The following is a 26,694-nucleotide window of genomic DNA, read 5'->3' as shown; positions in this document are numbered from 1 at the left end:
GGATTTCTGAACAGCCATCCACGACAACCACAAGCCGTAAGGCACAAATAGCTAAATGAGAGAGCAGCAGTGTGATTCATATCAATGCGCTAAGTAGGTACCAATAATAAGTGATATCCGAATCACCATAGGCTACACCACTGCTCTCATCCTCACCTCCAAGCGTTTATTCAAGTTAGATAATCTTTGGATGCCAACAACAGTGGTGCCATTGGAAGATATAGATTGGACTGTAGCCTACAAAAGCCTATTTCTGATATTTTTCCACGATCCATCAAACACATTTGGTGTGTCATCATAGTGGTCTCTGACTTGTGGTCAGACACGCTCAGGTGGAACAAACTTAAAGTTGCGCCTGATTTGAATGTCATTAAGAAAACAGAGAAGTGTCACATATTTTTCCCGCAAACATCCTTCCGGGATTTAAAAGTAATCCTTGAAGTAATCATCTAGTTTTTCAAAAGTATCTGTAGTCTGATTACAATATTTTTGCTGGTAACGTAACGGATTACAGTTACCGTTTTTTGTAATCCCTTACATCCCCAACCCTGTGCATATGTAGCCTGGCGAAAGTTAACCCTTCACAGGACACAAACTAATGTGGGTTGTTTATTCTGTCAAAGCTTACATTTCAAATAGAATAATGTAGGAGGGCAATCACCGCAAGTTGAAGTCACCATAAAGTAAAGTTCAGTTTAAATCACGATCAAGTGAAATAAATCTGTTAGTAAAGTGCATAAAACCAATCTGAGTACAATAAGTACAAAGTGAAATGCATAAACGGTAGTGGTTCTGCTTTCTATAGAAAAACACAAGAAAATACAGAGACCACACTGTTCACAGTTAGAATGGACTTCTAACATTTCAAATATTTGGGTACAAGATGACGATCATCATTGTGCATGAAAAACAAAAATAAATGTTGTCATAAAACAATAGGAACACTTACAAACACACTGTCCACGTGATGCCCTAACCCCACATGGAAGAGTAGATCCTCATCTCACCCATAATGCACTGGGGGAAATATCATATCAACATTTAAATTATGATTCAAAAATTAAACAAAATACAACACCCTGAAGCTTTACATGAAATAGAATGTCATTCTGATATTTACTCACGCTTCAAATAATGTTATCATCAACTCCACAACATGGTTCGGAGAACACTGGTATTCAGCTAGCAAGAAGCTAACATCCTCATGTCAATCTGAAAGTATCAACAAGTTAACATGACCATCTGGCATAAATATTACACAACTAAATCTTATACACTGCAGATGATGCAGAATATGATATATTCCGGTACAAGAGTAAGATAAAAAGCAGTATTTACCCATCTTAAGTATCATTGGACCCACGATGGATTTCAACAGCTCTCCAGTGTAATTGCTTTCTCTCACTCTTACACACTGTGCATGCACAATCTTATAACCTCTCTCACACATTATTTAAGGATCTCTTAAAGGGACTGTGCCATCTAGTGGATATAAATGAATACAGCTACATGCTTTTACCACCTGGCTACTTATAGAGAGAAGAGGAGAGGGCCTAGAACCGAGCCCTGGGGGACACCAGTAGTGAGAGTAAGTGGTGCAGACATAGATCCTCTCCACATCAACTGGTAGGAGCGACCTGCCAGGTAGGATGCAATCCAAGAGTGTGCAGACCCTGAGACGCCCAGCCCTGAGAGGGTGGAAAGGACGATCTGATGGTTCATGGTGTCAAAGGCAGCAGATAGATCTAGGAGGATGAGAACAGAGGAGAGAGAGTCAGCTTTGGCAGTGCGGAGAGCCTCCGTGACACAGAGGCGAGCAGTCTCGGTTGAGTGACCCGTCTTGAAGCCTTGACTGGCTTGACACTAATTGCTAATTGCCAAGTTGAGGTGAAGAGCACACCTCCCGGTACTAATTGCTGATTGCATAGGAGAGGAGAAACCACTCCCCCTCCAATACAGCCACTGATTACCAAAACAACAACAGTCACAAATTGCCCTGCCCTTTATTCCTGGTTGATGCGTCAACAATCAGCTGCAAGTCATTTTTTTTATTTAACCTTTGTTTAACTAGGCAAGTCAGTTAAGAACAAATTCTTATTTATAATGGCGGCCTAGGAACACTAGGTTAACTACCTTGTTCACAGGCAGAACAACAGATTTTTACCTTGTCAGCTCGGGGATTCAATCTAGCAAACGTTTGGTTACTGGCCCAACGCTCTAACCACTAGGCTACCTGCCTCCCCAGGTAGCCTAGTGGTTGCTGAGCAGTCAGCAGTTCATACACTAAGTAGGCTAAGTAGGCTACTGGAAAGACAGACAGCACTTAAAGTAAATGGTCCTAGCTAGCAAGTACTATACAGTACTAAACAACAACAGATGAAGACAAAATTATACTTATTACTACTAGCGATATTAGGAGTCAACTAGCTATGGATTGAAGTTACATCACTACATGGCAAAACAAATAATGAACTACTGAAAACACTACCTAGATTTGAATTTAGTTCAACTACCACTTAGTCCAACTATCACTCCACTACTACTACAAAATTTAATTCAATTATTAGTAGAACTATATGTAGTTCACCACTCCCCAACGCTGTGTTTAAGTGGTACTGGAGAGGGGCAACCAGTCAAGACAGTAATTCAGGCTGTGACAGTGATGGAGAGAGCGGTGAGAGCTCAGCAGAGGAGTGCGTGTGCTGTTGTTTTGGATTGAAGTGCCACTTGTTGGGCTGTTGTGTGTTTGCTGTCTGTGTTGTTCCTCAATAAAGTGATACTTCGGGATTTTGGCAATGAAGTGACCCAATGTTAACTTGTGTTAGTGCAAAACCAGACACTTCCAGTCATTGCACTTAACGCTTGTTAGCAATTGCGCTACCACTAGTTAGCAACTCTCTTCAAACTGCACGCAGAAACATACAAATCTGGGGAAGTAGATAAAGGTCTTCATTGCCTTCTGAAGTATCCCTTTAAGACTTCAGTACCTGTATCCCTTTTCCCCTTTCTTTTAGCTCACTCACAACCTAAAAGCTCTTTTATTATTAGTCATATGTGTTCACAGTTCATGCATTTTGTTTGTCCATATATTAAGCACCTCTGCATTTGACCATAGGATATATACTGAGTGTACAAAACATTAGGAATACCTGCTCTTTCCATGACATAGACAGACCAGGTGAATGCAGGTGAAAGCTAGGATGCCTTATTGATGTCACTTGTTAAATCTACTGCAATCAGTGTAGATGAAGGGGAGGAGACAGGCTAAGGAACTATTTTTAAGCCTTGAGACAATTGAGACATTGATTGTGTACAGTGGCAAGACAAAGTATGTGAACCCTTTGGAATTATCTGGATTTCTGCATAAATTGGTCATAAAATTAGATCTGATCTTATTCTAAGTCACAATAACAGACAAACACAGTCTGCTTAAACTAATAACACACAAATTATTGTAATTATCTTGTTTAAATTGAATACATCATTTAAACATTTACAGTGTAGGTTGGAAAAAGTATGTGACCCCCTAGGCTAATGACTTATCCAAAACGCTGATTGGAGTCAGGAGTCAGCTAACCTGGAGTACAATAATTGAGACTAGATTGGAGATTTTGCTTAGAGCGGCCCTGCCCTATAAAAACACTCACAGAATGTTTGCTATTCACAAGAAGTATTGCCTAATGGGAACCACGCCTCAAACAAAAGAGATCTCAGAAGATCCAAGATGAAGAACTGTTGCCTTGCATAAAGCTGGAAAGGGTTACAAAAGTATCTCTAAAAGCCTTGATGTTCATCAGTCCACGGTAAGACCAATTGTCTATAAATGGAGAAAGTTCAGCACTGTTGCTACTCTCCCTAGGAGTGGCCGTCCTGCAAAGATGACTGCTAGAGCACAGTGCAGAATGCTCAATGAGGTTAAGAAGAATCTTAGAGTGTCAGCTAAAGACTTAAAGAAATCTCTGGAACATGCCAACATCTCTGTTGACGAGTCAACGATATGTAAAACACTAAACAAGAATGGTGTTCATGGGAGGACACCACGGAAGAAGCCACTGCTGTCCAAAAAAACCATTGCTGCACATCTGAAGTTCGCAAAAGAGCATCTGGATGTTCCACAGCGCTACTGGCAAAATATTCTGTGGAATGATGAAACTAAAGTTCAGTTGTTTGGAAGGAACACAAACACTATGTGTGGAGAAAAAAAGGCACAGCACAGCACACCAATATCAAAACCTCATCCCAACTATAAATATGGTGGAGGAGCGTCATGGTTTGGGACTGCTTTGCTGTCTCAGGACCTTGGACAGCATGCTATCATCAACAGAAAAATGAATTCCCAAGTTTATAAAGACATTTTGCAGGAGAATGTAAAGCTATCTGTCCGACAATTGAACCTCAGCAGAAGTTGGGTGATGCAACAGGACAACGACCCAAAACACAGAAGTAAATCAACAGAATGGCTTCAACAGAAGAAAATATGCCTTCTGGAGTGGCTCAGTCAGAGTCATGACCTCTACCCGATTGAGATGCTGTGGCATGACCTCAAAAGAGCGGTTCACACCAGACATCCCAAGAATGTTGCTGATCTGAAACAGTTTTGTAAAGAGGAATGGTCCAAAATTCCTCCTGACCGTTGTGCAGGTCTGACAGAAAACTTTGGTTGAGGTTATTGCTGCCAAAGGAGGGTCAACCAGTTATTAAATCCGAGTGTTTACATACTTTTTCCACCCTGCACTGTGAATGTTTATACGGTGTGTTCAATAAAGACACGACAACCTATAATTGTTTGTGTTATTAGTTTAAGCAGACTGTGTTTGTCTATTGTTGTGACTTAGATGAATATCAGATCAAATTTTATGACCAATTTATGCAGAAATCCAGGTAATTGCAAAGGGTTCACATACTTTTTCATGCCACTGTATGTGTGCCATTCAGAGGTTGAATGGGCATGACAAAAGTTCCTTTGAACGGGGTATGGTTGTAGGTGCCAGGCGCACCGTTTTTAGTGTGTCAAGAACTGCAATGCTGCTGGGTTTTTCACGCTCAACAGTTTCCCTTGTGTATAAAAAATGGTCCACCACTCAAAGGACATCCAGCCAACTTGACACAACTGTAGGAATCATTGTAGTCAACATGGGCCAGCGTCCCTGTGGAATGTTTTCGACACCTTGTAGAGTCCATGCCCCGACGAACTGAGGCTGTTCTGACGGCAAAAGGGGGTGCAACTCAATATTAGGAAGGTGTTCCTAATGTTTTGTACAATAAGTATATGTCACTAATGGACTACTGTCCAAGCTGCATGATGCACTTTCTCATGGTCAGATCGGGTCACACTCTTCTCAGTGGGTTACAAGAAGTGGGACATGACATCATGCTAGCATGTGGCCGCCGATCTGTGTCCTGGCTGAGTTAATGAATTCAGTGTGAAGACAAACACACTCACACTAACACTCTCTCTATTACACACACTCACACAAACACACACACCAACCTGGACTCAGGGGTAGATGTAACATAGTAAATGTAAACTCAGGACACTCCAATTATGATGATATGATATGTTACGTTTCATATGGTATGTATTCATTTGTGGATGTCCATCATCCCATTTCGTATGATATGTTATGATTTACAATTTGTACAATATGCTACGGATTTGTAAAATGTATTTTTCACAAGTTTGGTGGTTACAGGCCCTCCATGTCATGGTGTGGGTGGAGGAGCTGGCCAAAAGCTTTAATGGACAAGACTGAACCGGTCTGGGGGAAGTGTGAGGTGCAGGGAGCCGTTATCCAAAGGGAAGAGATGTAGTTGGAGCTTGAAATGTCTATAGGGAGCTGATAAAATAGTCCAAAACTTTGACTTTCTTCTGTCCGAGTTCTGGGCAGCTTCCTCATTTTTATTTTTTATTTAACCTTTATTTAACTAGGCAAATCAGTTAAGAATAAATTATTATTTACAATGATGGCCTACCCCGGCCAAACCCTAACCCTGACCACACTGGGCCAATTGTGCGCCTTAGACTGCTGCGCCACTCGGGAGCCCACACAGTGTACAATAGATGTTAAAATAATTGACTTCAACCTATGACCTATGACATAATATTCTAATATCATGCGCGACAACAAGTGGGTGGATTTGCAACATGTAAAGTATGTATGACTGCCTCCCTCAACTAAATGACCCTCTCCATTGTGTAATGTGGATAGACCAAGCGATTACAGAATGAATGAAAGTGACAGCCAAATGATCCCAACATGTGAGCAGGGGCATAAATTACAGTTAATTACGCATGGGTTAAGCGCCAATCAAACAGCATCTGGGTATCGATATCAGTCATCCACTCTCTGTAAAAGTAGGCTGATAAGTAACTCCATCAATCCCATCCTTAATGTCTGGTGGACTACAACAGGCTGTAATAAAGGACAGTTCCCTCTATAACAATCCATTATACAATTTCTCATTTCACTCTTAATACATTATTTAGTCGTTGCCAGAATGCAAACAAACTACTGTATACAGTAGGAACGTACAGTACACATGGTACAGTTATTCCTATTTATATGTACATTCAGGTTCTACTCTGTGGATTATGGTGCCGGGATGTCAGAGCGGAGTTATCGATTGCAGCGTTTACACAGCAATAGTTGTATTTGTGTGCACAGCAGAAGGCTAAAGCTTTCATCGTTGTCTCGTTGTCGCTCCACAGAATGATTCAGTCTAATTATCTGTGTGGGCTGGGAGCTACACACAGCTTTCCCCTCCTCACGGAGGCATACAATTATTTAATAGCATTTCCCCTCCATTTCAATTCACAAATTGTGATTGTTGTTGTGATTGACGCAAAGGGCCTGGCATTTTTTCCTGTGTAATGTAAGGAGATTGGTTTGGGTTTTGCTCTTCATCACCTGATGTCAATTACTGAAGCTAGCGCATGAACTGAAAAGTAACGAGTCCCTTTTGTCGTGTGGACGGTCATTTCAGAAATGATTGTGGGAGAAAATGAGAGTGGCAAAGAGAAAAAGAAGCTCTTAGAGCCTTCAAGGTTCAACATGGCTTTCACTATGGACTTCCATTCTGCCATTCTTCCATCAGATAAAAAGAAAGAGAGAGAGAGAGAGAGAGAGAGAGAGAGAGAGAGAGACTAAGGTAAAGACCGGTAGACTGGATGCATTTTAGCAGAATAATAGAGTCATGTTGGAGAAAGGACTTACCATCTGTTTGCTTCGGTTTAGAAAAACAACCTTGTTTCACTTGTTTGTATCAGTCTAAGCCAAGTAACAATGATGATTGATCATGAAGCTACTGTAAAAAAATATATATATTGGTCCAAATGCTGCTCCAGTTGTTTAATAATCAGTATGTTTTCCCGTAGGATTAACTTATTGCGAATCTATTTGTGTTCTTCCTGTATAAAAAAGGGACCGTATCCTGGTTACCTCCTCCCTGTGGAAATAACAGCTTTGCCATATGCTTTTTATTAAAACAATTACAAATTGCTATGGCAACCCAATCCTGGGCACATAAAGTCTCATGTAGCTTCTGTACTAATTATCTCTACATCAGTCACTTAAGAGACTGTGACATTTCAGGAGTTTGATGTTTTTGCGGCGGCAGGTAGCCTAGTGGTTAGAGCGTTGGGCCAGTAACCAAAGGTTGTTGGATTGAATCCCCGAGCTGACAAGGTAAAAATCTGTCGTTCTGCTGCTGAACAAGGCGGTTAACCCACTGTTCCTGTCATTGTAAATAAGAATTTGTTCTTAACTGACTTGCTGAGTAAAATGTTTTAAAAAATGATGTCTTTCTCGACAGAAAATTCTGTATACGGTAACAGTATACAACCTACCTCAATCTAAAGATATCCTCCATCTATACACCTTTCAACAACAGCCGTGCATGGGCTCAGTAGGCTGAGTGTTGGCTGGGGGTTGGACTGTGGCTCACCTCAAATGACAGAATGAACTTAACAAGAGATCTGGAGCACTTAGGTCCTCTTCACCACTCTGTGTGAACTAATGATCAATTAGACTTGTGTACTAAGTGTGTATGTAATACTTATCTGCAGTATTGTCAATGCAAATGTCTATTTTTTCCTTGTGTTTCAAGGAGGACTTATCCAGATTGCCTCGTTAGCTAAGGATAATGGGCTGCTTATGTAAAGACTTTCAAACTGTGATCTCAGGGTTTACGCACTACCATCTAATAATAACGGAGATAATTAGTGTATTGATTGACAGGGTATGATCAGACCATCGTCACATGTACAGCGAGAATAGCGAACTCTGGCCATGAAATTCTGTCTTGTCCAACTCAAACCACCCCTGTGTGGAAGAGCAGTGGCTGAATAGATACATTATGGAATTGAATTCTGTCCGTGGAATCATTTCCTATGAAACTCTATACAGCAGTGACCCAATGGACTTGATAGTTGGGGACAGGTGACAACGGACAGGCATTGGATTGTGGGAGACATCTGTGATGGGCAATTGTCTCTGCACAATGAGGCGCTGTGCTACAATACAGTCTACTTTGCAACCCTTTAGAAAGGGTGGAACAGAGGGGAGGGAGACGGTCCATTTAATAGCTGCCTGCAAAAATTTTTTTATGGAGATGAGTTGTTCAACTCACTATGGAGGAATATATAATTCATAAATGTTTACAGCTGTACCAAATACTCAACAGAGTAAGCAGGTAAATAGAGGTACTGTCACAACTTCCGCCGAAGTCAGTTCCTCTCCTTGTTCGGGTGGCGCTCGGCGGTCGACGTCGCCGGTCTTCTAGCCATCTCCGATCCACTTTTCATTTTCCATTGGTTTTGTCTTTGTTTCCCACACACCTGGTTTTCATTTCCCAATTACTGGTCATGTATTTAACCTTCTGTTTCCCCCATGTCTTTGTGTGTGATTGTTTATTGTTCAGGTCGGTACGTTTCCGGCTGTTTTTTTCCGGGTGCTGTTTTCACCCGTGTTTTGTGGCAACAGTTATTGTTCGCACATTGGTATGTTTACTGTGTGCTATTTCTTAAATAAAGTGCATTGTTCACTCATCTCTGCTCTCCTGCACCTGACTTCATGCATCAGCTACACCCACCGCCTGGCAGGTCATTTAAATCAAGCAAATCAAATTTGAACAAAAACTTCAAGGAGTATGTTAAACAATCCCACAGCACCCTCCATCCTCCCATAAAAATAAAGACATCTATAATAAAAACCTAAAACACCTTTGCCTTTTGTGAACTAACACCCGCACTTGACTTTTTCCCCTACTAACACTGACCTTACTGATAGCTCGGTGGGACAGACACTATCTGAAGACGAACGCACCAACTAAGTCGCTCTGGATAAGAGTGTCTTCTAAATGACTAAAACGTAAATAGAACAATACAACACAAATGATTCATAGCTGAAACGTGACTTGGGCATATTAGAAAGGGGTCTAAATGCCTGCACAGATCAACAGATGGGTGCAGCTCTGAGAGGTGGTTGGTATTTCAGTAGAGTCTGACAGAATCAATAGGCAGCTACTGAATCAGAATCTCCAGCCTGTCCTGTGATTGGCTGGCGCTGTCTTTGGCTACATGGGCAGGAGGATGAGAGGATACTACACATGATGCTCATTTCCTATCCCCATTAGTGTCCCCACGTGCCTGCTGGGGGGCCCCCTGGGCTGTGGGCCCCCATAGAGTGAACTGGGTCCCCTCTTCTCTCCTATCACATCCACCAGACTTCACAGGCCTAAACTTCAAAGCCTGCTCTGATGTCCCTGCAGGCTGCTGTGGATGGGTTCTATGTGCTAGTTTGTTAGTTAGATCGACTGAGACCGAGAGAGACAGAGCTCTTTTTCAGACAGCTAAAGAATGAAATAGACCCTGAGAGGAGAAAATGAGTGGGAGGAGAAAGAGATTCAGAAAGAAACCTGAAAGCGATTGAATCCCTGATGCTATGTTCCACCTTCATAGATGGCTGTATTCAACACAAGCTTGATTGTTAATTACATAGCCTAATTCAGCATCCAGGGGCAAGGACATTCATCCATTTAATGTCTGACTCACACAGTGTACTCGAGGGGCAGAAATAATTGATTGACCACTTATACAGCAATCATTACGCAGACAGAGTTAGGGTACAGTACATCGTGTCTCTAATTTTCTCTCCTTGCTTTCCACAGACAGCAACTTCCTTCTTGGGAATGCCCAGGGTCGCCAAGGTTACCCCATTGTGTACTGCTCGGACGGCTTCTGCGAGCTGACGGGGTTTGTGCGCACTGAGGTGATGCAGAAAACGTGCACGTGTCGCTTCCTGCACGGGGCAGAGACCAGTGAGAGGGTGAGGCAGCAGGTGGACAAGGCCCTGGAGGGACAGCAGGAGTACCAGGGGGAGGTGTGCTTCTACATGAAGAACGGTGAGCATTCAGTCAACACATGGTGGCCCTCAATACAACATCATCCAACCAGATCTATTTTTTTGAATGTATTTTTAGAACTATGGACAGAGGATGCAACATGCACCAAGTTCACTTCTGCACAATATGAAGAGGGAGTAGTGTAAAATACAATCCTCAGCTCTACGTGTCATTAGAATTGAACTCAGCGGTATTCAAAGTCATTTAAATTAAGAGTGCAGATTATTTAATGGGACAATATACACGCTTTTTGAGAAAGATCATTTGAAAAACACAATTTTATTGAGTAAATGTATTTTGGTTTATTTTCATTTTGATGAGAGATGAAAATGCAATGAATTGAAGGTTATTTGTTGACGTAAACATATACATTTACAGATTTTGTAGGTTGTGTCATTAGATTTGGGGTGGGATGGGGTCATGAGAAATTATTGGGAAAAAATGGGTTCCCCAGAAGTTCTGGCGGGACAATATTCGGTCCCCGCTGAAAACATTTGAATACCACTAATCTAACTTCTTCTATAATGTTGCTTCCACAGGAAATCCATTCTGGTGCCTTCTTGACATTGTGCCAATTAAGAATGAGAAGGGTGAAGTGGTTCTATTCCTTTTCTCCTTCAAGGATGTCACTGAGTCGTACGGAAAAAGCCACCATCACAGCAACAGGAGAGGAGTGGAGGCCACAGGTATTCTACTAACTCTGCAACACTGTGGCTTACACCTTACTGAACCGTTTATAGTTTAGACCATGATGCTTTCTACGATGATAGCATGAAAGGAAGGCTTTAATAAGTGTAATAACCCATTCATTAATGTCCTTATGTCATCAGGCATCTCAGAGGATGCACATCAGAGCAGAAAACGCAGCCGTTCTCACTTTTCCCAAGCCAGGGAGAGGGGAAGGACTGTCCTGTACCACCTCACCAACCAGTTCTCCAAGAGGGGCAAGGGGAAACTGCCCAATGTGAGTTCCCCTGGATCTCACTGGACTGTACAGTAGAGTGTATTGACTCATTGACAAAAAAGGAATAGTTTCTTCAGAGGAAAGGCATCATTTCATTATATTACCAACTGCTTTCTGAAAGATGACCTCATTTGTTTTCATACCACATGTGAAATCACATTCTTACCGCATTCAAATGAAAACATATTTGAGCAGACGTATTAGGGAGCATATAGAGCAAGGTGACATTTACCTATCCATTTGAGGAAGGTTGAGCTTGGCCCAGATAGAAGAATTGATCTGGCAGCCTTTGAAGTTCTTGTCTGCTGTGTGTGGTCTTTGTAGTGCTGGTATATATAGAGCAGCAGAGAGACGCAGTGTGGCCTTTTGCAGATTGGGACATGGGAAAGCTGGGGTATCGTCTCACTAATTAAAGGAAAGTACTGGAAGAGAGGTCACAGTATGACACAGCAGTGGACAGATAGAACCAAGGCTTTTCAACCTTTTCCCTCTTCCTGTCTTAAACACGTGTTATATGAGGTAGTTGTTATTTAAAGATACGTCAATTGTACCGTTAAATGCTGAGAGACTTAACACTTTAAAATATCAATGAAATGTATGACAATTCACTCTCTCCAAATCCTACCTTTTACATACTTGATGATGACCGGTCAATGTTTTTTAAGATTGTGTAAAAAAAAAGAGGTTACCATTGACAACAGCATGGGCTATGTGGCATTGCATGCTTTTTGAAAAACGTTCTAATTTGCCCTTTTGCTGTGACAGTTCTGTACACATTCAGTTGTTGTTGTGCATCTAAATCCTCCATGTGCAATTACCAAGTAATTATCTCCCATAATATACCCAGCTATTATCCCACCCAGGGTTCCCACTTGGAGGTTCTGCTGACCTATTCAGCAGCCTCTCTAGTCATGTTGAAGAACGACAGAGGGAATTTACTTTCAGATCTCATTACCTCGAGGGATCTCCATAGTTCCTCATCCATATTTCATCTCCCTCGTACTGTGTCATTTATGGAGAATAAAGTCAGTGGTTCTGCATATGTGTCGAAAAGAACATGCCGATAATTGTCTCTTTCATGTATTGTTAAGTCAAATGAGCTTCCATTTGATCCCCAGGCCTGTTAGAGTACCTGCTACTGTTTCTGCAGCTACTACTGCTGTGAGCCTATGGCAACTAATTGCATGATGGTTATTTCTGTCTTGAAAAGATGCCATTGAACCCTTAAGATGTTTCTTGATTTTTTTTGTTTTTGATTATTTGTGTAATTGTTTGACATTTTACTTCACTGTTAGGCGCTAGTAACACAATCATTTTGCTGCACCCGCTTTACCATCTGCTAAACTGTGTACACTACCGATAAACTTTACCATCTGCTAAACTGTGTGCGCTACCGATAAACTTTACCATCTGCTAAACTGTGTGCGCTACCGATAAACTTTACCATCTGCTAAACTGTGTACGCTACCGATAAACTTTACCATCTGCTAAACTGTGTACGCTACCGATAAACTTTGATTTGACGTTCTTTATTCCTAAATGGAACATTTACTTTTCCTCTCTTGTGCCACAGAGGAGCTTGGAGTGCAGACACTGATTTTGACGTAGCTAGGGCAAGTAGGTTTCAGTGCATTCTTGAGATGTTATCATAGGTACAAGTGCCACTGTGCCAGTGTGGTGTCTTGGGCTTTGTTTGTGACCTGGGACCTATGACCTGTGACCCTTGGCCCCTGTCTCCCTGCAGAGTGTATTCCAGAAGCCCTCTCTCCCAGAGTACAAGGTGGCGGCGGTGCAGAAGTCCCGCTTCATCCTGCTCCACTACAGCGTATCCAAGGCCCTGTGGGATTGGCTGATTCTCCTGGCCACCTTCTACGTGGCGGTCACCGTCCCCTTCAATGTCTGCTTCGTCAGTCACCAGGACGACACCGACTGGGACTCCCGTAGCACCATTGCCAGTGACATCGCAGTGGAAATGCTCTTCATTCTAGGTAATATACTGTTGTATAACAGTACTGAGAGTGGCAACATAGTACTCCAATGGTAAATGTCATATCACTCCAGTGGCTAAATAAAAAGGCACCAGTAGCTAGCTGCTCTGGAATATAGTTGATCAAGAATAGTTCTTTCCTGCTGTGGCAGTGGGTGTTTCCTTCGAAATTGGTCACACTTGACTGTACTCGCTCACCCACCTTCATTACCAACTCATCATGGTGTCTGTGTCACCCCTGGTTACAGCTCACATTTTGAGCCACAATTAGAGACTTCCTGTCTCCGATGGATGTGTGATCCTAAAACAGCTGTGATGGGGCTCAGACTTTTTTAAGTTGAGAAAATAGTGATTATGTACAGTGACATTCATGTCCAAAATTATCATCACATCGTGTGTTGTTCTAAACCATTGGTGTCATGCCATAATTAGCATTTACAGCACGCCTGGAAAAATGCTGGAACGTAGTAGCCTATCCACTCACTTTACACACTTGTTGTGTAATTGAGTAAAGGATAAAATATCATTTTGCTCATGTCCTGCTGGGTTTTCTCCCTGTTCCTCCCCAGATATCATCCTGAACTTTAGGACCACCTTTGTGAGTCAGTCGGGTCAGGTGGTGTACGATGCCCGCTCAATCTACCTCCATTACTGTGGCACCTGGTTCTTTATAGACCTCATTGCTGCTCTGCCCTTTGACCTCCTCTACGCCTTCAACATCACAGTGGTGAGTTTGTATGGGTGTCATTGACTGTGCATTTATGGGTGTCATGGGCATTTGGCTTTGCGTGTGTATGCAGTTCCTTATCCTATCTTGAACAGACAGTGCTTGTTTGATAGCACTTCCCAGAATAATCGTTTTCCCTCTTAAAATGTGTTGTTAGTCCTCTTTATTTCCCCTGAGCATTGAATTGTAACGGATTAGGTCTGCCACCTCCATGCTTTATAGAGGTGCTCCTTCCTTCTCTCTAGTGTCCCTCCCCCTATCCACTAGCTGCACTACCCATCGCTCTCTCTCTGTCTCACTGTTAACATCTCAGCCAGTAGCCTTCTCACTTAATCTTACCTGGGCTTCTGAGATGTGATACTGTTCAACTACCCCTTTTCCACCAATCATTTGTTTCTCAAGCTTTCCAAGAGATGTGCTGTTCTTTACGGATGAATGCATCTTTAGCCTCTGGGGCAAGTGGGATATTGGAGTGGTAGGAGGAATGTTTGCTCACTGCATCTCAGCTAGACCGTATCCCTGGAGATATCAGTTCAGTACAGAGGATAGATCGTCTAAACTGTATATAATGTCTGACGAGTTCAACCAGACTATGACTCAACTCTCTAACGTCTTTTGAACTTTACACCTGTCACAATGCAAATTGTCATCTCTACATGAATCGTTGCATGTAAACATGTCCGTTACCTCCTGTCCAGACCTCTCTGGTCCACCTCCTGAAGACGGTGCGTTTGCTGCGGCTGCTACGGTTGTTACAGAAGCTGGATCGTTACTCCCAGTACAGTGCGGTGGTCCTGACCCTGCTCATGTCTGTGTTCGCCCTGCTTGCCCACTGGATGGCCTGCGTCTGGTACGTCATTGGCCGCAAGGAGATAGAGAGCAGCAACCCTGTCACCTGGGATATAGGTGAGCGCCTGTTTGTTAGTGTTTGTGTGTGTATGTTTGTATATTGTGTGTGATTGTTGGACCACTCTCACACAGTAGACACATCAACAGAACGTTTCCCTTTGGCGAGCTCTTCGGCTTCCTCGGCTCCGGGCGGCAGGGTAGTCTAGTGGTTAGAGCGTTGGACTAGTAACCAAAAGGTTGCAAGTTCAATTCCCTGAGCTGACAAGGAACACATCTGTTGTTCTGCCCCTGAACAAGGCAGTTAACCCACTGTTCCTAGGCAGTCATTGAAAATAAGAGTTTGTTCTTAACAGACTTGCCCAGTTAAATAAAGGTAAAATAATATATATTTTTTTTAAACTATAGGAAGCAGCCATGTGTGACCACTATTTCCTCTACATGTGTCTGTAACACAGTAACAGGCACAAAGGAAAAAACAACCCAATCTCTTTTACAGGGATCCCAGATCCCTGTAAAGGGCTTTATTGGCATGGGAAACATACTGTATGTTAACATTGCCAAAGCAAGTGAAGTAGATAATAAACAAAAGTGAAATAAACAATACAAATTAACAGTAAACTCTCTCTCTTGCTCTCTCTGTCTCTCTCCCTCCCTCTCTCTCTCTCGCCCTTTCTCTTCCTTTTTTCCCCTCTCTCTTTCTCCCTCCCTCTCCCTCTCTCTGTCCCCCATGTCCTGCTGTACTCTCCAGGCTGGCTGCAGGAGCTGGGGAAGCGGTTGGAGACCCCGTACATCAACAGTACGATGGGCGGCCCCTCCATGCCCAGTGCCTATATCGCCTCCCTCTACTTCACCCTGAGCAGCCTCACCAGTGTGGGCTTTGGCAATGTGTGTGCCAACACAGATGCTGAGAAGATCTTCTCCATCTGCATCATGCTCATGGGGGGTAAGTTCATCTGTATCATGCTCATGGGGGGTAAGTTCATCTGCATCATGCTCATGGGGGGTAAGTTCATCTGTATCATGCTCATGGGGGGTAAGTTCATCTGTATCATGCTCATGGGGGGTAAGTCCATCTGCATCATGCTCATGGGGGGTAAGTCCATCTGTATCAAGCTCATGGGGGGTAAGTTCATCTGCATCATTCTCATGGGGGGTAAGTTCATCTGTATCATGCTCATGGGGGGTAAGTCCATCTGCATCATGCTCATGGGGGGTAAGTTCATCTGCATCATTCTCATGGGGGGTAAGTTCATCTGTATCATGCTCATGGGGGGTAAGTCCATCTGCATCATGCTCATGGGGGGGTAAGTTAATCTGTATCATGCTCATGGGGGGTAAGTCCATCTGCATCATGCTCATGGGGTTAAGTTCATCTGCATCATGCTCATGGGGGTAAGTCCATCTGTATCATGCTCATGGGTGATAAGTCTATCTGCATAATGCTCATGGGGGGTAAGTTCATCTGTATCATGCTCATGGGGGGTAAGTCCATCTGCATCATGCTCATGGGGGGTAAGTCCATCTGCATCATGCTCATAGGGGTAAGTCTATCTGTATCATGCTCATGGGGGGTAAGTCCATCTGCATCATGCTCATGGGGGGTAAGTTCATTGGAAGCGAGGCAGTGTTAGTAGACATCTTGAGACACAAGCTGTCTTAAGACTTCTTGAAAACACTTATTGATTTTAAGACATCTTTAGCAGTATTTTCTTCATTCTTTCAAGACATGTATTAAGATGTCTCGAGATGTCTTCACAAATCTCTTTAAAAAAGTCTTAAGGCATGGTGATGGTTGGGTATGACTCTCTTCTGCATATATCTGTGCTTTGAGCACAAATGAGTAATCTTGTAATACTCCTTGACCCCCATGTTCCCTGTTCCTCGTCCGACCTGCAGCCCTGATGCATGCTGTGGTCTTCGGTAACGTGACGGCCATTATCCAGCGCATGTACTCTCGGCGCTCGCTCTACCACACGCGTATGAAGGACATCAAGGACTTTATCCGTGTGCACCGTCTGCCCCAGCTGCTGAAACAGAGGATGTTGGAGTACTTCCAGACCACCTGGTCTGTCAACAACGGCATCAACGCCAACGAGGTGGGTCACATGACACATATGTATTTAACAATGGTGGTAACAAACTCCGGCCAATGATTACAACAATCCAATGCTTTCAAATCCCTGATGGGGAGTGGGCAAGTGCATACTTTAGGATAACGATGGAAAATTGGGATGCAGCCATTAGGGTAGACAAACATACTGTACTGACAGACTGGTCTTTATATATTTTCCGATGTAAATAAATAGCCTTTCAGAGAGAGTACACCTTGTGTTGGGAGTAGATAGTTAATTTTCTAAAGTAATCTTTTGTATCACTGCCAAGGTCTTTCGATCATGTGGTGTTGACAGTGTGGGTGTGTATTGTCACGTTCAGACATAAATGGCCTCGTGGTCTAGTCGTGTCTCTGTGTGGGATGGAGGATTCTAAATCAGACATGTAATTTTACATCTAGGTCATCTCCACCTTTATTTCCCAATCTTCTCTCAGTCTCTGCCCAATGAGGTTAGATTGGTTCTTTTAGAAAGTAGTATTTTGTTCACAGTGATGGGCTTAGACCTAGTATTGGCTAAAAGTGCTCCCTATTGTTTGAACAACCTACAAAATTCCTTACGTCTTGATTCGACAGTTTGGGATTGCAGTTGTTCGATTGATTCTAGATAATTATTTGTTGAAATTGTGGTGTTGAGGTGTGGTTATTTTTTATTCTTCTTGTTTTATCTGTAATGCACATTTTACTTCCTGTTTGTAAGAAAATGTTTGTACTTAGGGCACCATTGGGAATGAGGCCATGGTCTCATTTGGGCTACCCTGAATAAATACAAGTTAATAAAACATTTTAGACTACGGAGATAGGATTAAAAATGTTGGTACTCATTTACACCCTCTCATCATCAGCTTCATAATTTATTCTCTGCTGAAGGCGCGACAACAGACGTTACGAAGGATCCCGAGAACTTGCAAATTTATTACCCTCTTAGCTGATGCTACTGCCAGGCTAGCACTAGTGAAACAGACCTACAGTGCACATTATATGTAGAGATTTGAGTCATCTAAGAAGGCTTGCATGAAAACAACTATTGTACATTGAAGTGTGTAGCTACTTGCCAAAATACAGCTTGAGTCCAACACAAAATACAAGATATTGTATACTCACTGAGAATTGTGTGTGTTTCAACAATACATAGAATACATGTTTGTGAATAACTGTTGATTGGCTGTCCACACAGTGTTCATAGGCTTGAACTTGGTTTATACTGTCTAGCATCTCATATGACAAGAGCATTCCTTTAGCCTTGATCCTCGGACACCACTGTGCCTCTCTGGTACTTCTGTAACCTGATGCAAAACCATTGCATTGTGGGTGTTGAAGTCCTCCTTCTCTCCTCCTGTCAGCTGCTGCATGACTTCCCAGACGAACTCCGTGCGGACATCGCCATGCACCTGAACAAGGACATCCTGCAGCTGCCAGTGTTTGAGCGGGCCAGTAGGGGGTGTCTGCGCTCCCTCTCTTTGCACATTAAGACCTCGTTCTGTGCCCCGGGAGAGTACCTCATCCGCCAGGGGGACGCGCTGCAGGCCAACTACTTTGTCTGCTCTGGGTCTCTAGAGGTGCTGAAGGACGGCATGGTCCTTGCTATCCTGGGTACGTCTTAGACAACTCACTTCCCTGTTCTGGAGTACACTTTCTTTTTATACCTTCCTTTTTCTGTCTTTCGTGTCAGCGTTTCGTCTCTGTTATCAACTCATTGGCAGCGTCTGAAATGGAATCTTATTCCCTTTATAGTGGAATACTTTTTGGCCAGAAAAGCAGTGCACAATATAGGGAATCAGGGAGCTAGTTTTCTTTATCCCTCAATTGTTATCTCAGCAATATGGATGTTGTCATTATACTGTATGGGAGAAGAATCAAATCAACTCAGATTATTAATTGGGTAATCTGTCTCTAGGCAAAGGTGATCTGATTGGGGCAGACCTGACAGCGCAAGACAAGGTGATCAAGACCAATGCGGACGTGAAGGCTCTGACCTACTGTGACCTGCAGCACATCAGTGTCCGTGCCCTGAGGGAGGTCCTGGGCCTCTACCCAGAGTATGGCAGTCGCTTCAGCTCTGATATCCACCACAACCTCACCTACAACCTGAGAGAGGGCAGCGAGGCAGAGGTGAGAACCACACATGCTCACTCAATCACTCACTCAAACTTTACTCTGTGTGGCCTGTGTAAACTGTAATGGAATTGTGACTCTGACTCACTGTCCAGGGGCTGACAAGGTTCTCACGGTCCCCTCGGCTCTCTCAGGTAAATGTGTGACTCTTTATGACTATACTACAGATGGTGATTACCATGACCGGTCAGTCTGCTACTGACAGATAACTCAGGGATGCTCCTACAGCCACAGCCAACATATCTACAAAGTCACAGCTTCACATTATCAATTCAGAGCTCAGAACATTTGTAGTCATAGCCAGAATATTTTACGCTAAATGTCCAAGTCAAATATTTACACCTTGAGATGTGAATAGGCTTTGTGACTCATCATTCCATTTTTCAAAGTCTTTGAATATTTGGTCTGGGACAGAAACATTTAAATGATTGAGGTTGATATGAGGGTTCTGGTCCCTGACCCGTTGCCCTTCCCTCTTAGGTGAACATATAACTTGATAAAAGGCTGAACGCAATGTTCTGATCAAGCCTATTTCCAGATAGAACTTCACTCTGAAAGAAGCATGATTACAACTCTCACAGCCCCATTTTGCCACCTTTATTGAGAGCTTAACAAAGGGCTGTCATTAGTGTGTCTCGGTATCTCTGAGGCTGATTATGTACTCTTGTTTTTTTGTATTTGAGTGGGTGTTGGAGTAGGCATATGCCTTTGTGTGTGTGTGTGTTTCTATGACATGTGAGTGTCCACGTGTTAATGTTTCTACATTGTGCGTGGGAGTTAACTGATTCTCTCAAAATTAATTTACCAGAATGTGAAAATTGTCTGGTAGCAATAAACGTAATAATAATCTGACAGAAAAAAAATGTCATTCTGAGGAATAACAATTATAAGCCGTGATGAGGTCATAACAGCTAAATAATCTGACTCCTACTGAAAATGCCAAGAAGGCAGTTCACCTCAGTGCACCTAATTTCTTGTTTGCCACTAAGATAAAGGAACAGCACTGACTCACAGCAGAACAGCTATTAGAAGGAAATTACACACAATCTCTTGTTACCGAAGTAGGTGAGGTGTCAGGCGGTGGGTAACTGGTGCAGTGAATCAGGCGCAGGAGAGCAGAAATGAGTGTACAAGGTATTTAATTCCATGACAGCACCAGTATACAGAGAATACTCAAGGTGCGGAGAAATACCGGTCACTCGAAAATAACGAGTGTAAATACATAACCCGGCAAACATAACCAGCAAGTACCGACATGAACAATCAACAAATACGCACACTAACGTGGGAAACAGAGGGTTAAATAATGAACATGTAATTGGGGAATAGAAACCAGATGTGTAGAAAATAAAGACAAAACAAAGGGAAAATGAAAAGTGGATCGGCGTTGGCTAGAAGACCGGTGACGTCGACCGCCGAACGCCGCCCGAACAAGGAGAGGGACCGACTTCGGCGGAAGTCGTGACATGAGGATGGAGCGGGAGTGGTCCGGAGGGGGGCTGGACCCTGAGAATTTAGCATTTTTTAAACACCTGAAACAAATGTTTCCTTCAAATTAGAGCCATAATCATTATACCTAATTCTATTCTACACATTCCAGAGGGTGTTATTCTGACTGTTGTAAATCACAAATCTCAATATACTGCACTAACATGCCTAGGATATTACATCCTAGTATTTTTCTATATCTAAGCGTACCTCTTGACCGGTCTGGAGGTTATTTTTTTAAAGAAACTAAATGTGCTTGTCACGGCGGTTGAAAGGAGAGGACCAAGGTGCAGCGTGGTGAGCGTACATATAATTTTTATTTGAAAAGACGCCGAACAAAACAATGAACACTACCCAACAACCCGTGACGCTAAAGGCTATGTGCCATAAACAAAGTCAACTTCCCACAACACAAGGAGGGAAAAGGGCTACCTAAGTATGGTTCCCAATCAGAGACAACGATAGACAGCTGTCCCTGATTGCGAACCATACCCGGCCAAAACATAGAAAATAAAGAACATAGAAAAATTAACATAGAATGCCCACCCTAGTCACACCCTGGCCTACCCAAAATAGAGAATAAAAAAACCTTTCTATGGCCAATGCTTCTCTGCATCTCTGCTAAAATCTGGGTAAAACATTAAGATTATTCAGTACATTTAGTCATTGTTTGGTTTTCTAAAGTCTAGCAAACTTGCCATTAGGCATGCCAGCTAAGATAGTAAGACAAGCTACTCTAACTTGATTGACAGCCTGAAATGGCTTGGTAGCTAGTTATGAGGTTGGGAGATTGGGAACGTATCTAGCTGGCTATCTAAAGCCAACTTCATAGAAAATGCTATGGCTCAAGATTGCAGGAGAAAGCTGTTTCAGGTGTTTGAAAATATAACAATTCTCCAACAAGCTCCCCTCCGGACAACCCCCCAGCTATCCTCACGTACTCTGTGCTCCCTCAGATTTTTAGGGTGCATGACGCCCCTGCTACCCATTACCGGCAGCTAAAATCAAATTAAACTCTGTGTGTATCATTCTACACTCTCTCTCCTCCTCCACTGGCAATAGGCTACTGGAGGGCATGCATGGTTGTTTGTGAGAACTACAGAGAACCTGTTACTCATGCCTCTCCTCTCCCACCCTCTGCTCCTCAGGAGCGAGCTGATAAGGACCACAAGCTTCCCTTCATTGCGGAGGCAGAAGATGTGGTGTCTGGTGAGGACATGAGCCACTGTTCCACTGGTGCATCCCACCAAGGACGGCTGCTCCTGATGCATGGCCTGAGCAGCCCCGTCTGCCACCCTGGCTTCAGCAGCCTGCTGGGAGAGGAGCTTCGACATGTCAGTACGCTCCGTCTCTGCCGCTCCCCAGCCCAGGGCTGCAGAGGCCGTAGCCCCGCCCCTCAGCTGCTGTCCAATGAGGAGGTTACTCTCGCCCCAGTGCCCACCATGGTCACAGATCACAGCTCATCCCATAGGCCAGCCAAGCTGCTCATACCCTCCCTACATTGTGTCAGCCCTCTGGACCTCAGCCCCAGGTGAGTAATGAGACATAACTGTCAATCAAAATGACTAGCGTTTGTATTTCATTAGCCCAGTACAGAAGCCTAACGTTTGTAGGATTATAAGACTATAATCATTAACCAAAAAGTAAATCACATTTTCCAATGGATTTACCTGGTAATAACAGCAAAGACAGTTCAATTTATTTAACTGAAAATCACTTCATATTTAATCATAACCCACTTAAGTGTGAACCTCTCTTTCCTATCTCCTCTAGGGTTGTGGATGGAATTGAGGATAATGGGCAGTCTTTTCACTTCAATGTGGATCAAGGCGAGGCAAAGACAAATAGCAAAGGTAATGGTCTCAGGTTAAACAATGGTTTAATTTAAAAAACTGTATTTTTCTAACAGTGGTTTTCTAACAGTAAATAGAAACGTGTTTTAGGCAAGGATACTGAATTGATTGGTCAGAAATGTGCTTTTTTAGAATTATCCAAAGCAGTACAAGTAGGCTAGTCATACAAATGAAATGGTATGAGCAAAGTACTTTATGTTGGTGTGGGGTGTGAAAGCACTGATCTCATCCATCCTTGTCCATCCCATCCCCCCATAGACCCATTCCAGGTGAGCGCCAACTTACTTCTGGAAACAGAGGAGGTGAGACAGAACATCAGCCAGCTAAACAAAGAGGTATGAACATACGATCACATTGACGGAATAAACTGACACATAAACCAACATAATGATGTATCAATGAACTGATAAATGAATGATATGCTCCATCTAGGTAGAGAGACCTCAAGAGACACAAACTTTTTTTGTTCTCCCACTTCATTTTCCGTACTCTACTTTCGCTGTACCCTAAAGAGTGTCTAAAAACAGGTCATCTCTGACACACTTTCAGCATTAAATACAACACTCAGGCTATGTAGGCAAGAGAACGTTTAAAGACATTTTTCCTCAAATAAAATGTAGGATTGTTAAATTGGAGATGCTCCAGATTTGAAAGCTCACGTAACACCGACTGATAATTTATGACTGTGCTTGTTTTTGGTTTCCACCATTTCTGACCTAGAAAGAGACAATAGAACTCTAATGGTTATGTCTCCTTCCTTGGAATAATTACTATTCAACCAAACAACATATTGTAGCTTTCATTATTCTGCATGCCATCTATTTTCTAGATGAATACCCTTAACCAGGAGGTGTCCAACCTGACCAAGGAGCTCCACGAGATGATGCGTTTCCTGCAGGCCCATGTGACCATGTTTCAGTACCCCTCTGCCATCTCCACCTATCCTTACGGCCTGCAGATGGCCCCTAACCCCAACCCCAGCAGCAACATGATTGCTGCCAATGACTGGCAGACACAGGTGCCTTTCAGTATGCCCGCTGGACCTCACCCATCTCACCTCCAACATGACCCTCTCAGCCACCCTGCCAGGAACATGTGGGCCTACAGTGGGGTGCCCCCCCAGGGCAGAGGTCAGAAGGTGGAGGTTGAGCACCTTCACCAGACGTCCAATCCCAGGTCGTCCTGTTTACATCCGTGCTGCTCGGACAGAGGCAGAACCACTGGTCAGGGACTTGAAGCCCAGTACAGGCCTTTCCCGATCTCCAGAACTACACCCAACTCTCCCTACATGGGCCACTCCCAATGCCGGACTGGGCCATCTCTTCTGAACCTCAGCTCTGCCTTCCCAGTACTCCCAGGTGCGTGTCCTGGTCAGGTTGAGTACAAAGCCTCCATCCCCACCATCAGTACCTTTCGTCCCCTATGTTCCCCAGGCAGCCTCAGCCAGTCCCACCCCTCCCTGAGTGTCCAGGTCAACTCTGACCGCAGCCATTCACCGTCCATCTCCCCAACGCCTATCCACGTCTCACTGACCCCTACCGGCCAACCACAGCTCCACACCGCCTTCAGCTCTCAGTCTGGGGTCTACACGTCTGTCAGCCCAACATATAATCAGACGCACAACCAGACCACCCAGGGGCAGGGCTCTCTCAACAGAGCTAGGAAGAATGACCTGGTGGGCTCAAGCCCTGTCCACACACTGGACTCATCCTTACATCTGGTAGGGCAGCCAGCAGGGCAAGGGCCAGACTGTGGAGGGCCTAAGACTGAGTACCCACAGGGCAGGGAGAGACCTGAGAGGATGCAGAGTGATGCTGAGCAGGCAGAGTCCCAGACCCAGGGGACCAACATCAGCACACAGCAGGCCCTGGAAGTCGAGCCTCTCTGGGGATTGGAGGTGACACATTAGCAGCTGTCTGAGACCGGATAAATAAACGGGAACATTACTGCTGCAAAGTAACGCTGAGCCCTTCAACTCAACTCTCACTTTTTGATTGCATCTCTTATGCGACGCGAGTTTACATCTGAGAAATGAACGATTGCTTTACAGTCTAAAATGTACACCACACAGCAATCACACTACATAATATCAACACTGATTGTACTACTACTTGATGTACTGTTTATTTAATTTGACTGTAAATACAGCATTGATATGGACCAGAGATTATGAAGACAAGCTGACTCAGTTTACAAAAATATTCAGCTTTGTGTTTATTATGTATTTCTTGTGAACTGAAAGTTAGGTATTACTAACCGGAGGGTATCTCTAGACATATCATATTGAGACCTGGCAGCCATGGAAACAGCAAACCCCACCCCTTTCCTTCATTATATTGTGTTTACATAGAAAGTATCATCACTTAATGAGCATTTTGACATGTGATTTCATTGTCTGTGAACACACTGTGGAGATCATTCTACAAGCTGTCTGGACATTACAGCATATGACCAATGTTTGTGCTCATTATTTTAAGAAATTGTCTCTTGGCTAGCCTGCCAGAGGATTGCTGGCCAAAGAGGACCTATGGTTATTTGTGTTTTTCCCTCTTCTGCAATATGGCTATTCATACCTCTGCATCTCTTTTTGCTCTTGTGTCTTGATCATTTTCTGACTTTTTCTATGCTGTATATTTTACTGTTTCTTTGGTAACAGAGACTGAAATAAGACGTGCAATGTACAGCCTTACAGAATGATTTGAACAACGTGTGCAGACTGAACAAGTTGTATATAATTTTGTTTGTTTGTAACTGATATTAGTTGTAAAATAAAACTATTTAAGATGAAAACTGAATATGAACACACACACATATATATATATATATATATATATATATATGTATATATGTATATATATATATACACTGCTCAAAAAATAAAGGGAACACTTAAACAACACAATGTAAGGCCAAGTCAATCACACTTCTGTGAAATCAAACTGTCCACTTAGGAAGCAACACTGATTGACAATACATTTCACATGCTGTTGTGCAAATGGGATAGACAACAGGTGGAAATTATAGGCAATTAGCAAGACACCCCCAATAAAGGAGTGGTTCTGCAGGTGGGGACCACAGACCACTTCTCAGTTCCTATGATTCCCGGCTGAAGTTTTGGTCACTTTTGAATGCTGGCGGTGCTTTCACTCTAGTGGTAGCATGAGACGGAGTCTACAACCCACACAAGAGGCTCAGGTAGTGCAGCTCATCCAGGATGGCACATCAATGCGAGCTGTGGCAAGAAGGTTTGCTGTGTCTGTCAGCGTAGTGTCCAGAGCATGGAGGCGCTACCAGGAGACAGGCCAGTACATCAGGAGACGTGGAGGAGGCCGTAGGAGGGCAACAACCCAGCAGCAGGACCGCTACCTCCGCCTTTGTGCAAGGAGGAGCAGGAGGAGCACTGCCAGAGCCCTGCAAAATGACCTCCACAAATGTGCATGTGTCTGCTCAAACGGTCAGAAACAGACTCCATGAGGGTGGTATGAGGGCCCGACGTCCACAGGTGGGGGTTGTGCTTTCAGCCCAACACCGTGCAGGACATTTGGCATTTGCCAGAGAACACCAAGATTGGCAAATTCGCCACTGGCACCCTGTGCTCTTCACAGATGAAAGCAGGTTCACACTGAGCACGTGACAGACGTGACAGAGTCTGGAGACGCCGTGGAGAACGTTCTGCTGCCTGCAACATCCTCCAGCATGACCGGTTTGGCGGTGGGTCAGTCATGGTGTGGGGTGGCATTTCTTTGGGGGGCCGCACAGCCCTCCATGTGCTCGCCAGAGGTAGCCTGAATGCCATTAGGTACCGAGATGAGATCCTCAGACCCCTTGTGAGACCATATGCTGGTGCGGTTGGCCCTGGGTTTCTCCTAATGCAAGACAATGCTAGACCTCATGTGGCTGGAGTGTGTCAGCAGTTCCTTCAAGAGGAAGGCATTGATGCTATGGACTGGCCCGCCCATTCCCCAGACCTGAATCCAATTGAGCACATCTGGGACATCATGTCTCGCTCCATCCACCAACGCCACGTTGCACCACAGACTGTCCAGGAGTTGGCGGATGCTTTAGTCCAGGTCTGGGAGGAGATCCCTCAGGAGACCATCCGCCACCTCATCAGGAGCATGCCCAGGCGTTGTAGGGAGGTCATACAGGCACGTGGAGGCCACACACACTACTGAGCCTCATTTTGACTTGTTTTAAGGA

At 43.8% G+C, this 26,694-nt stretch overlaps 1 protein-coding gene across 1 annotated transcript in view; it reads left to right on the top strand.

The window, feature by feature from the left end:
• Nucleotides 1-25,284, top strand: part of LOC115197972 (potassium voltage-gated channel subfamily H member 4-like) — a 31,470-nt gene extending 6,186 nt beyond the window's left edge. The window contains exons 2-16 of the mRNA XM_029759637.1: nucleotides 10,168-10,401; nucleotides 10,941-11,087; nucleotides 11,232-11,365; nucleotides 13,110-13,353; nucleotides 13,922-14,079; nucleotides 14,778-14,985; nucleotides 15,677-15,871; nucleotides 16,825-17,024; nucleotides 18,382-18,631; nucleotides 18,936-19,150; nucleotides 19,249-19,287; nucleotides 21,790-22,172; nucleotides 22,415-22,494; nucleotides 22,753-22,829; nucleotides 23,324-25,284. Coding sequence (XP_029615497.1) covers nucleotides 10,168-10,401; nucleotides 10,941-11,087; nucleotides 11,232-11,365; nucleotides 13,110-13,353; nucleotides 13,922-14,079; nucleotides 14,778-14,985; nucleotides 15,677-15,871; nucleotides 16,825-17,024; nucleotides 18,382-18,631; nucleotides 18,936-19,150; nucleotides 19,249-19,287; nucleotides 21,790-22,172; nucleotides 22,415-22,494; nucleotides 22,753-22,829; nucleotides 23,324-24,403 — 3,644 coding nt within the window. The 3' untranslated portion in view covers nucleotides 24,404-25,284. The remainder of the gene's footprint in view (nucleotides 1-10,167; nucleotides 10,402-10,940; nucleotides 11,088-11,231; nucleotides 11,366-13,109; nucleotides 13,354-13,921; nucleotides 14,080-14,777; nucleotides 14,986-15,676; nucleotides 15,872-16,824; nucleotides 17,025-18,381; nucleotides 18,632-18,935; nucleotides 19,151-19,248; nucleotides 19,288-21,789; nucleotides 22,173-22,414; nucleotides 22,495-22,752; nucleotides 22,830-23,323) is intronic.
• The last annotated feature ends 1,410 nt before the right edge of the window (nucleotides 25,285-26,694 follow it).

Source organism: Salmo trutta, chromosome 1 (assembly GCF_901001165.1).
Source record: "Salmo trutta chromosome 1, fSalTru1.1, whole genome shotgun sequence".
Classification (NCBI taxonomy): domain Eukaryota; kingdom Metazoa; phylum Chordata; class Actinopteri; order Salmoniformes; family Salmonidae; genus Salmo; species Salmo trutta.
The sequence above is the reverse complement of the archived record's forward strand: the minus strand, read 5'-3'. Positions and strand labels throughout refer to the sequence as shown.